The sequence below is a fragment of the Piliocolobus tephrosceles genome, chromosome 10 (genome assembly GCF_002776525.5).
Source record: "Piliocolobus tephrosceles isolate RC106 chromosome 10, ASM277652v3, whole genome shotgun sequence".
Taxonomy (NCBI): domain Eukaryota; kingdom Metazoa; phylum Chordata; class Mammalia; order Primates; family Cercopithecidae; genus Piliocolobus; species Piliocolobus tephrosceles.
Window position 1 is genome coordinate 91,653,084 of NC_045443.1, and position 12,220 is coordinate 91,665,303.

At 39.4% G+C, this 12,220-nt stretch overlaps 1 protein-coding gene across 2 annotated transcripts in view; it reads left to right on the top strand.

Moving 5' to 3' along the window:
* PLXNC1 (plexin C1) overlaps nucleotides 1-12,220 on the top strand; it is a 160,706-nt gene that overhangs the window by 61,881 nt on the left and 86,605 nt on the right. For both annotated transcript variants that reach the window (XR_002734521.2, XM_023226012.2), the window contains exons 5-6: nucleotides 1,099-1,213; nucleotides 11,895-12,042. Coding sequence is in view for 1 of the 2 variants with exons in the window: in XM_023226012.2 (XP_023081780.1) it covers nucleotides 1,099-1,213; nucleotides 11,895-12,042 (263 nt within the window). In the remaining variant the exon portion in view is untranslated. The remainder of the gene's footprint in view (nucleotides 1-1,098; nucleotides 1,214-11,894; nucleotides 12,043-12,220) is intronic.

Consider the following 12,220-nt stretch of genomic DNA (forward strand, 5'->3'; position numbering starts at 1 on the left):
TAGGAAGCCAAATACACTATTTGGGCCCATCCATTCCTCATTCCACTCACATCCCCTCGGGGACTCCCCATAGCTGAATGTGGTCATCACTTGGTTGCTTTTCAATCTTATGATTCATGTGTTTTCAGTTTCTTTTAAAATTCAGCATCACTGGTTTACCACCCTTGCATTTTAATCTTCAGCCTTGAGGAGGTGTAGTTCTAGAAAATATTTCGTTCTTTCCTTGACACTATTCAATGGGTTATCTATGGAGTCCAGCACCCTTTGGTGATAACATGGCTGTTGGTGTTTGTTCTTCTTGCTGGGTTGGTGCCCATCTGGTGAGGCAAGGGTTCCCAAGTTAGTGTGACCTAGAGTGACTGACACATCAAGCAAGCCAGTGATCTCACCACTCAGCTTCTGAGCATCTCTTTATCAAAGTAGTTGGCCCTGGCCACAGCTTAAGACTTACCTGGGTCGTCCCCTGAGCTGGCTGACTTGGGAAAATGGCCCTGGAAAAATGTTTCACCTATATCTTTTGATATAATTTGGTATCTGTCTAAATAAATGTTATGCAGCAGATGGTTATGGAATGTCTTATCAAATTCTTAGGCAGACTCTGCCCTTGAAATATTTCTATGTAATTATCATACTGCAAAGCACAAAATAGTAACTTTATTATTATTATTTTTTAAAACAAAATCAAGTTACACAATAGGTTGATATTCTGGGAATGAATAGCAAACCTAAAATTTATACAATATGTGAACTCTTTCTTCCTTGAGCTGTTCTTTGCTAGGTATTTCTAAAAGGGAGTTCCTTATTTCAGAATCCATGAGAGGATGTGTTTCAGATATATTTGGCGATGTCATCTTGAGAGATGGCTCAGGAGTCGAAGTTCAACACGTTGTCTACATTTGTTCTTTGCTCCTAGACATGATGGAAAAAAATGCTCTGCTGTTTTCTTGTTGCTTTTCATGGTTTTAGCATCATGTTCCTATTCTCTCTCAAATCAATAATCCACTGTACAAAGTCAGGCATTCTGTACTGAAGCCAGGTATAAAAAAGTTTTAACTAACACATGTATGTGGTCGCTGTTTTGTTGCCGCATTTTTTTAGGTGCACTTTCCAAGGAGATTGTGTACGTTCAGAGAACTTAGAAAACTGGCTGGATATTTCGTCTGGAGTGAAAAAGTGCCCTAAAATTCAGCTAATTCGAAGCAGTAAAGACAAGGTAAGAGGAAAGATTTTAATTTGTCCTCATTGTATTGTCTCATTTTGCACAGCGGATGCTGACTTCCTTCTGTGTGTAAAATATCTATTAGCAATCAAACATGCTTAGTGATAGCACTCCATTCATTTAGCTCTCATTAATGAATATTGAATGCCTACCAGATGCCGTCCACTCTGCAAGGTGCTGGGGATATAGCAGTAACCAAGTCACATCATGGGCCTGCTCTCATGGAGTTTGTTGTCTTGTGGAGCTGAAGATGACTCTCAATGGTTGAACTGGAAGAAGAGTTGAACTTCTAATGTAGTAGAAATACATATTGCTTTTGAAAGTAGAGAAAAAAGAAGTTCAGATTATGGTCAATGAGATTCCTTAAATGTGGCTTAATTGCAGAATTTTGTTTAGTGTAATGGTCCCTTATCCTAATGTATTGAGTCTTCTCCAGTAACCATCTTATGAACATAGCTTCCAACAGTCTTGGTAGAGATGGAGAGAAGACCAACGTGGACAGTGACTATCGCATGTGAGGTCCTTTGGAAAGCCAGTGGGCCCTCGCTATGGCAGCACCACTCTTGACAACACATCAGCCCTGTCATTGGATGAGAGAAGGGAGCAGGGGGCATATTTAAGCATTTGCAGATGCCCATGCCAACCATGCCCTACGGGAAAAGGGAATTCCTGCCTTGCAATCTCAGTAGTGCTATAAGGAGACGTTTTCTCCCTAATGACGGCTCTTGTGTTATGCATAATTGCACGGAGTCCTCTGTTACGATTAATTGTACAGCAGCCAGCTGACCTGTCTGTTGAGCTCACTGTGTTCTGTTTGAATGCCACATTAACAAGGAAATGGGCCACTTTCTCTTTTCCCTTACACTTTGCCATTTCAGAGAAATGGCAAGAACTTTACCTCTTATGATGATTTAACATTTAATAAAGGAGAGCCAAAGTATTTAATGAGTGATAAATAATAAAAGAATCAAGCTTTTAAGTCGTAACTGATCAGAACTAACAGATTTAAAGCTATTTTGCTGTTGCCACTTTCTGTTGTCTTCCTGGAGAAAAAACGAGAAAAAGAACTTTCATACAAACTTCTATGAGCCCTGAATCAGAGTGAATTGATTTGGTGGAAAAGATTCTTAGGCATCTAAACTTAGGTGTGTCCAAATTCTAATTTCTCTCATCAGTTTGAAAAATAGCCATATTTGGCGCTAATAGAGAATAGTAGAAAGTAGAATACCGTAATCCTTGAATATACCCAGGACTCTGATTAGTGCTTAAGATTCTGGAAGATATTTTTTCTTATGTCATTTAAAAAAATGTAAGGATAATACTTCAGCTAAATGTAGTGGGAAGAAGTAGCTTGTTCATTAAATAAAAAGTGCTGTTTATACAACTTCCTTACCTAGCTAGGGGCTCACGATTATAAATTAATCACTGTTTATATCTAGTCTAGAACATTTCAAAAACTGCTTACCACCCAAACAACCACTGGTGTTTTCTTTCTCGCCCTAAGTCCCACTGTGGTTTACCCTGATCTTCCCAGAGACTTCCCACACAGCCACTGCCTCACTCTCTCCAGCTCACCACCACTCTCAAAGTAAAGAAGATAAGAAGTTTGTAATTTGATTAAAGCTATCCTTTCAAACCAACTTTGGACTAACTATTTTAATAGTGTTGATAAGCCATCTGATTCTATCTCTTGATCACATTATTTCAAAATATTTCCTATCCTATTGCCACCTTTAGCTTACCTGAAAATCTCAGGTCTTTGTTTAAATAAACCTGGCCCTGACCTATGGAGATGGCAGTCTGGGGTCACGTTCAGTTCCATCTATTAGCTCTATTCAAAGGCTATTTGCTACCTGCCTATCATATGCTTAGTAACATTCTAGTTACTTTGTAGGCAGAGAAAAACGTCCATATAATACAGAAGCTCTGTTCACAGAAGCTTTGTTTCTTTCCACAAAACAATTAAAAGATAGTACATCCTCATACTCACTATGGGATCAGCATTAAAAAGAAATAATTAGAGCAATTCCAGTTGTCCTGGAGGGATTTCTGTGAGGTTTTGTTGAGTAAAAACAGCAAGATGCATAAAAGTGTTCCTAGCATGATCTTACATTGACCAAAAAATGTCCCTGTACACATTTATGTATATATGTCTCTATATGATTATTTGAGCATGGGCAAAAATATGGAAGAATTCATACAAGGTTGTAAACATGGGCTCCCCTGGTAGAATGACTGATGTGGTGGAGAAGGAAAGCAGAGATACGTAATAAAAATAGAAAAGACACAGAAATAAAATTATTATTATTATTTATTATACTTTAAGTTCTAGGGTACATGTGCACAACATGCAGTTTTGTTACATATGTATACATGTGCCATGTTGGTTTGCTGCACCCATCAGCTCATCATTTACATTAGGTATTTCTCTTAATGCTATCCCTCCCCCAGGCCCCCACCCCTCGGCAGGCCCCAGTGTGTGATGTTCCCCACCCTGTGTCCAAGTGATTTCATTGTTCAGTTCCCACCTATGAGTGAGAACATGAGGTGTTTGGTTTTCTGTCCCTGCAATAGTTTGCTGAGAATGATGGTTTCCAGCTTCATCCATGTCCCTGCAAAAGACATGAACTCATCCTTTTTTATGGCTGCATAGTATTCCATGGTGTATATGTACCACATTTTCTTAATCCAGCCTGTCATTGATGGACATTTGGGTTGGTTCCAAGTCTTTGCTATTGTGAATAGTGCCACAATAAACATATGTGTGCATGTGTCTTTATAGTAGCATGATTTATAATCCTTTGGGTATATACCCAGTAATGGGATTGCTGGGTCAAATGGTATTTCTAGTTCTAGATCCTTGAGGGATCGCCACACTGTCTTCCACAATGGCTGAACTAATTTACACTCTTACCAACAGTGTAAAAGTGTTCCTATTTCTCCACATCCTCTCCAGCATCTGTTGTTTCCTGACTTTTTAATGATTGCCATTGACTTTTTAATGATTGCCATTCTAACTGGCGTGAGATTATATCTCATTGTGGTTTTGATTTGCATTTCTCTGATGACCAGTGATGATGAGTACCTTTGCATATGTCTGTTGGCTGCATAAATGTCTTCTTTTGAGAGGTGTCTGTTCATATCTTTTGCCCACTTTTTGATGGAGTTGTTTTTTTCTTGTAAATTTGTTTGAGTTCTTTGTAGATTCTGGATATTAGCCCTTTGTCAGATGGGTAGATTGCAAAAATTTTCTCCCATTCTTTAGGTTGCCTGTTCACTCTGATGGTAGTTTCTTTCGCGGTGCAGAAGCTCTTTAGTTTAATTAGATCTCATTTGTCTGTTTTGGCTTTTGTTGCCATTGCTTTTGGTGTTTTAGTCATGAAGTCTTTGCCCATGCCTATGTCCTGAATGGTATTGCCTAGGTTTTCTTCTAGGTTTTTATGGTTTTAGGCCTAACATTTAAGTCTTTAATCCATCTTGAATTATTTTTTTGTATAAGGTATAAGAAAGGGATCCAGTTTCAGCTTTCTACATTTTTTTTTTTTTTTTTTTTTTGAGATGGAGTCTTGCTCTGTCACTCAGAATGGAGTGCAGTGGCATGATCTAGGCTCACTGCAACCTCCACCTCCCAGGTTCAAGGTATTCTTCTGCCTCAGCCTCCCAAGTAGCTAGGATTACAGGCACATACCACTATGCCCGGCTAATTGGAATAAAAGTGTTTCCTAGAGGAGAGACAGTGGAATTTTTTTTTTTTTTTTTTTTTTTTTTTTTTTTTTTTTTTTTAGACAGGGTCTCACTCTGTCACCTAGGCTAGAGTGCAAAGAGGTGATCATAATTTACTGCAGCCTTGAACTCCTGGGCTCAAGGGATCCTCCCACCTCAGCCTCTCAAGTACCTGGGACTACAGGTGTGAACCACCACACCCAGCTAATTTTCAAAAAACTTTTTATAGAGATAAAGTCTCCCTATGTTGCCCAGGCTGGTCTCAAATCCCTGGACTCAAGTGATCCTCCCACCTCAGCCTCTGAAAGTGCTGGGATTATAGGCATAAGTGAGCATGCCCATCCTAGAAACATTCTTTTACAAATCAGAACTAAAACAAGGAATTCCACCATTGCTAATACTATTGACATTATTTTTAAAGCTCTGTCCACTGCAGTAACACAAGAAACAAATAATACATATAATTATTCAAATTAAATATAAAAAACCATTATTTACTCATCTTAAGTGGCTGCATATCTGCCGAATCTAAATATGTTAGCTTTTTTTTTTTTTTTTTGAGGCGGAGTCTCGCTCTGTCGCCCGGACTGGAGTGCAGTGGCCGGATCTCAGCTCACTGCAAGCTCTGCCTCCCGGGTTTATGCCATTCTCCTGCCTCAGCCTCCGGAGTAGCTGGGACTACAGGCGCCCGCCACCTCGCCCGGCTAGTTTTTGTATTTTTAGTAGAGACGGGGTTTCACCGTGTTAGCCAGGATGGTCTCGATCTCCTGACCTCGTGATCCGCCCATCTCGGCCTCCCAAAGTGCTGGGATTACAGGCTTGAGCCACCGCGCCCGGCTAAATATGTTAGCTTTAACAATTATTCAGGCCGGGTGCGGTGGCTCAAGCCTATAATCCCAGCACTTTGGGAGGCTGAGACGGGTGGATCACGAGGTCAGGAGATCGAGACCATCCTGGCTAACACTGTGAAACCCTGTCTCTACTAAAAAATACAAAAAAAAAAAAAAAAAAAAAAAAAAAAAAACTAGCCGGGCGAGGTGGCGGGCTTCTGTAGTCCCAGCTACTCCAGAGGCTGAGGCATGAGAATGGCGTAAACCCGGGAGGCGGAGCTTGCAGTGAGCTGAGATCCGGCCACTGCACTCCAGCCCGGGTGACAAAGCGAGACTCCGTCTCAAAAAAAATAAATAAATAAAAATAAAAAAAATAAAAATTCTTCAAATGAATAAAAGTTAAATGAAGTGCTGAATGTTCAATAAATATTTAAATATTAATAGCCTTACTACATGTCAAATAAAACAAACTTTTAACTTCATTAATGAAAGGTCCTATTCATAAAAACAACAGAACTACTCAGCCATAAACTTAAAAAGCAAGGTACATATCCTGCTTTAAAATCATTTTTGCTAAGAGATATGTGTTAGAGTCAGCTACCAAAAATAGTGATTTTGCTTTGAACAACTTAGCTTAAGCCATTCTAGTTAGATAGCAGAGCAATGGTGTATTAAGGCTATTTTTTTTTTTTTTTTTTTTTTTTTGAGACGAAGTTTCACTCTTGTTGCCCAGGCTGGAGTGCAATGGCGTGATCTCTCCTCACTGCAACCTCTGCCTCCTGGTTCAAGCGATTCTCCTGCCTCAGCCTCCTGAGTAGCTAGGATTACAGATGCCTGCCACCATCATGTCTGACTAATTTTTTTTATGTTTTAAATAGAGACGGAGTTTCACCATGTTGGCCAGGCTAGTTTCGAACTCCTGACCTCAGCTGCCTGCCTTGGCCTCCCAAAGTGCTGGGATTACAGGCATAAGCCACTGCGCCCAGCCTTAAGGCTATTTATAATTTATCATAGCAAAACCTTATCAATTAAAAACATAAGCATAAACAAAAATAAAAACAAAAATACACAAAGCATTTTCTTAGAATATATGGAAAACATCTTGAACATATTCAGGCATGTTCTACATTTCTTGGTGAGAAGATATCACAAAAATAGCACTTCTTCCTCACCTGTTTTTCTTGATTTCATGTAATTCCAATGATTTTTGAATTAGTGTTTATTTAAAGTTAATATAAAATTCATGGAATTTTATAAAAATATAATATAAAAGCTCATGGAATAACATGAGCTGATCAAGAATATCCAAAACATATTTTGAAAAAAAGAAGTTGATTTAGGCAAGACCACTCCCATTAGATTGCAAACATAGATGATAGATAGATATCAACAATAATTTAATCCATGATTCTGGTTTAAAAATAGGAATACAGATTCATAGAATATAGTAGAAAGCTCAGAAATAGATGTAAAAATTTTATGGAACAGGGCCGGGCGCGGTGGCTCAAGCCTGTAATCCCAGCACTTTGGGAGGCCGAGACGGGCGGATCATGAGGTCAGGAGATCGAGACCATCCTGGCTAACACGGTGAAACCCTGTCTCTACTAAAAATACAAAAAAAAACTAGCCGGGCGAGGTGGCGGGCGCCTGTAGTCCCTGCTGCTCCGGAGGCTGAGGCAGGAGAATGGCGTAAAAACCCGGGAGGCGGAGCTTGCAGTGAGCTGAGATCTGGCCACTGCACTCCAGCCCGGGCGACAGAGCAAGACTCCGTCTCAAAAAAAAAAAAAAAAAAAATTTTAAGGAACAGATATCATAAAATGAGAGGAAACAAAAATTATTTCATAAAATGTGTGAGATAACTGGCTTATACTATGGAAACATAATTTCATATTTTACATTAAATATAAAATAAAATTTAGACTAATTAAGAAATTGATATGTAAAGATAAGTCACAGAAGAACTAACAGAAAATGAAGTTGAACATAATTTGAAAGTACAATTTGTTTTACCTCTGAGGCAATATAGTATGTAGTAACAAAAGAAAAATATTCATATACATGACTTCCTTTTACAAAAAGTAAGAATTAACTTGGCCGGGCATGGTGGCTCATGCCTGTAATCCCAGCACTTTGGGAGACCAAGGCGGGCAGATCACCTGTAGGTCAAGAGTTCTAGACCAGCCTGGCCAACACGGTGAAAAACTGTCTCTACTGAAAATACAAAGAAATTAGCCAAGCGTGGTGGCAGGCACCTGTAATCCCAGCTACTCGGAAGGCTGAGACAGGAGAATCGCTTGAATCCAGGAGGTGAAGGTTGCAGTGAACCAAGATCGTGCCACTGCACTCCAGCCTGGCTGACAAGAGCAAAACTCTGTCAAAAAAAAAAATGAGAGTTAACTAAAGCACACACTTCAGGAAAATATTTGCCACTAAAAAAATATTCATCATAAGATAATAACACTAAGAAAAATTAAAAAGAAAAACATCAGTACACCAAAAAGTAATTGGGCCAAAACGCAGATATTCTCACAAGAGGAGATTCAGAAAGTAGATAGAAATATGGAAATATGTTCAACCTCACTAGTTTTCAAATAAATACAAATTAAAACGATAATAAGCTATGCTAACACCCAGTGTTGGTGATGCCAATTAGCACAACCTTTTTGGAAAGCAATTTGGCAGCATGTTTCAAAATTCATAAATATATTCATTCTGTTTGAAGCATTAATTTCAGCCTTAGAATCCTGAGGAAATAACTTGAAAGAAGAAAATCCCTAGGCATGAAGATGCTCTTGCAGTAGCATTTATAGAATTAGAAACCTGGAAATAACGAAACTGTTTAGCAATAAGGAATGATTCAGTATAATATGTCGATCGGATAAGAGTGTTGTACAGCAATTCTTTGGCTCTGTGGATATTGCCGGCTAATTGACACCCCAGCTGCCTCTGCATCCCATCTGCCCTTTAAGTCTTCACTCCCTCTTTTTCCAGCTTGATTCAAGAAAGAGCCATCAGCCTGGTGAGGAGTCCCATGCTGGGTTTCTTAGGACAAAGCTTCAGCTTTTTAACCGTACTCACCTGGACCCCAAGTTACGCAAAAATACCTTCACCTCACTGGCTCCTCTCTCCTTCCACTGCACCTGAAAAAACATGCTGTCTCTTCTTTTCAGGTCCACTCCAACCTGGTTTCTGCCCCAATGTTCCCCTGAACCGGTTCTTGCTAAGGTCACTAGTGAACTCCATGCAGCCGTTCCAGCGGACACTATAAGGTCATCTTATTTGGCTGATAGTGTTCTTGAAACTGTCTTTTCCATTGCTTTCCATGGCACGCCCACTCTGTGCTCTCCTTATTCTCTGTGGCCAGGCCTCAATTCCCTTGCTGGGCCTTGCTGGTGCCTTCTCTCCCTGTCTCTAAATATTGGAGCCATTTAAGGCCCAGTTTGGTTCTTCCTCTCTTCTTACTCTACATTTTGTCTGTAGACAATCTTATCCACTTCCATGGCTGTATCAATCATCTGTATGTTCATGTTTCCTTTATCCTCACCCCAGATTGCTCCTCTGAGCTCCAGGCCCATACCCAACTTGACACATCTGCCTAAGTATCACACAAGTATCTTGAACTACATACATCCCAAAATGAAGTCTTGAATCTTCCACCCATCTGCCTCTCCCTCAGTATGCCCCATCTCCATGTATGGTACCTATGGTACCTCCATCCATCCATTTGCTCGCCAGCATCCTCCATATCCACATCCCCCACTTCCAGTCCTGCCCCATGCTACTTCTAAGGGGTACCTTGACTACCTGGTTCTTTCCCTTTCTATTGTACCATCTTAGCTCAGTCATCTCCTGATGATTCCTTGATACCATGTGACCCTCCAGTTTTATTCTGGTGGAATGTTCTATACTTCTACTAGTCTATAAGCTCTTTGAGGGCAAGGACCATAGCTGCTTGGTTTGCTGGTATAATCAGTACCATTGTGCAGCACTTGGCATATGTTGCAAGCTTGATAAATATTTGTGGAATAAATAAATGGAATAATTATAGTTATATAAAACTACATATGTGAGAACTAGAAGGAAATGTGGAAACTTTAAAAGAGTTGTTGAAAGTGTGATTTTTAAAAATTCTGATACTCTTGTTATAATGTTTGAGCAGTGAATTCAATTTAAGACATACATGTATACAAGATAATATGTGATAGTGTGCTAAGATGTGTGGTGCGGATATAAATGCTGGGTTGAAGATTCAGCATGAATGAGAGTTCAAGCATTTGTTGAAGATGAGTTAGTGGGAATGGTTTGGGATCTTTTACTGTGCTCAGAATTCCCTAAAGACAATTGAACTTCAGTCCAGGTGAAGTGGACTGAAAGAACTTGCCTTCTTCCAGCATGATAATATGGCCAGAACTTTTTGAAAATGGAAAGATAGGGGTGACCTCCAGGGACTAGACAAGACTTAGCAAGCTTATCAGAGACCCAGGGAAACATCAGAGTCTTAGGTGGCAGTGCAGCAAGTCTGGGAGGAAGTGAGATGTATAACAGAAGACAGACAGCTGCCAGGTTGTCTAGACTATGGCTCTTCATAGGAGGTGATAAAGTTACCACTTTCTGCACTCCCAGGTTCCTTTTACTTGGCCCACATTCCCACAGATCCCATCATGCACCTGATGCAAAAGGAGTCCACTGTTGCCATGTTAATTCCTGTAATTTTCTTTTTGAACAAGACACCTGGCTGCCTTGTTCCTTTGGACCATTTCCTTGGGAAAAAGCTACTTTGGGAACATTTCGAGATTGTCTTTTTGTGTCCCTACTATACACATACACACATGTACAGGCACAGAGACGTATCCCTGTACACATACAAACATACACACACAAAAACACTCCCTCCACCCAAATTTAATCATATGTTTGACCACAAGCAAACCTTAACTAATTCTAAAGCACATTTCACAGGCCACCTTCTTTAGTCATTATCTAACAATATTAGCAATAAGGAATAGTTGACAAATGTATCTTCACACCTAGGAGATCATCAAGGCATGCTGTCTTAAATGAACCCCAGATCAAAGAGAAACGGATGAAAAAAAGTCATGTGTTTGGATGGGAATACTTAATATCATAAAGATCTAAGTTTTTCTAACATTAAGGCATATATTTAATACAATTTCATTTAGACTTAGTCTCTTCAACCCCTTTGGATAAAATGAACTTAAAGTTCATATGGATGAATAATGTCCAGGAAACGCTAAGAAAATTATGAAAATAGACATAAAGAAGGAGAGATTTGCCTTATCAGATGCTAAATATATTTAAAATTACAGGAGCAAAAACTTAATGACATTGGAATAGAAGTCGATCAATAGATTATTGAAAGAGAGCGGAGTTCAGAAATAGATTCCAGATAAATGGAAATTTAACATAGGACAAAATGGCATTTCAATTCAGTGGGAAAAGGAGGTTTGTTTTTTGTTTAATAAATGGCTGTGACATAATTGATTAACCATCTGGATAAAGTTGGACCCTTATCTCACACTGTATATAAAAATAAATTCCAGATGGATTAAAGACATAAGCTTAAAAAATAAAGCAATAAAGACGTTGGAACAATTTTATATTTGTCCGTAAGCTAGAGTTTGGGAAGCACTTTATAGCTGAGACAAGAAACCCTGTATTTGATTACTTAAAAGCACATTGTGTGAGGATAAAAGATGCCACAAGCAAAAGTTACAAGACAAACAATAGATTAGGCGAAAAATATGTGTCAGAAATATGACAGATAAAGATTAATATCTACACCATGCAGAGAGCTCTTGAAAATTGATAAGAAAAAATATATACACAAAGCAGAAAAATGGTCAAAGAATAAGAATATGCAGTGTATGAAAGAGCAAACCCAATAGCCAACAAACCATCTATTCTTTTATATTTTTATTTATGTGTTTATTTATTTTTGGAGGTAGTGTCTTGCTCTGTCACCCAGAAACATCTATTCTTTACATCAGCTCTTCTGAGAAATTCTCCTTCCTGTGGCAGGTCAAAAGGTGAGATCATATAAGGCTCTGTGATGGAAATGAGGCAAAAATCATCATTTTTTTCCCTATATCTTCCCTGCACAGACTACAGTGACTGTGGTGGGACGCTTCTCTCCAACACACTCAAAGTGCATGGTGAGGAACGTGGACTCTAACAGGGAGCTCTGCCAGAATAAAAGTCAGCCCAACCGGACCTGCACCTGTAGCATCCCAACCAGAGCAACCTACAAAGGTATGTGGACTTTTCTGGGTTGTTTTTGTTATAAAGTCAAAAAAACAAGGGAACCTCCTGAGTTTAGTTTGCCCAAGGAATCTGAATAGTTCCCCCTCTGCAGACTCACTCCCCCACACCCCCTGGTTCCAACTTTTCCTCTGGGATTTACCTCATTCCCTCATTCCTTGACTGCAAG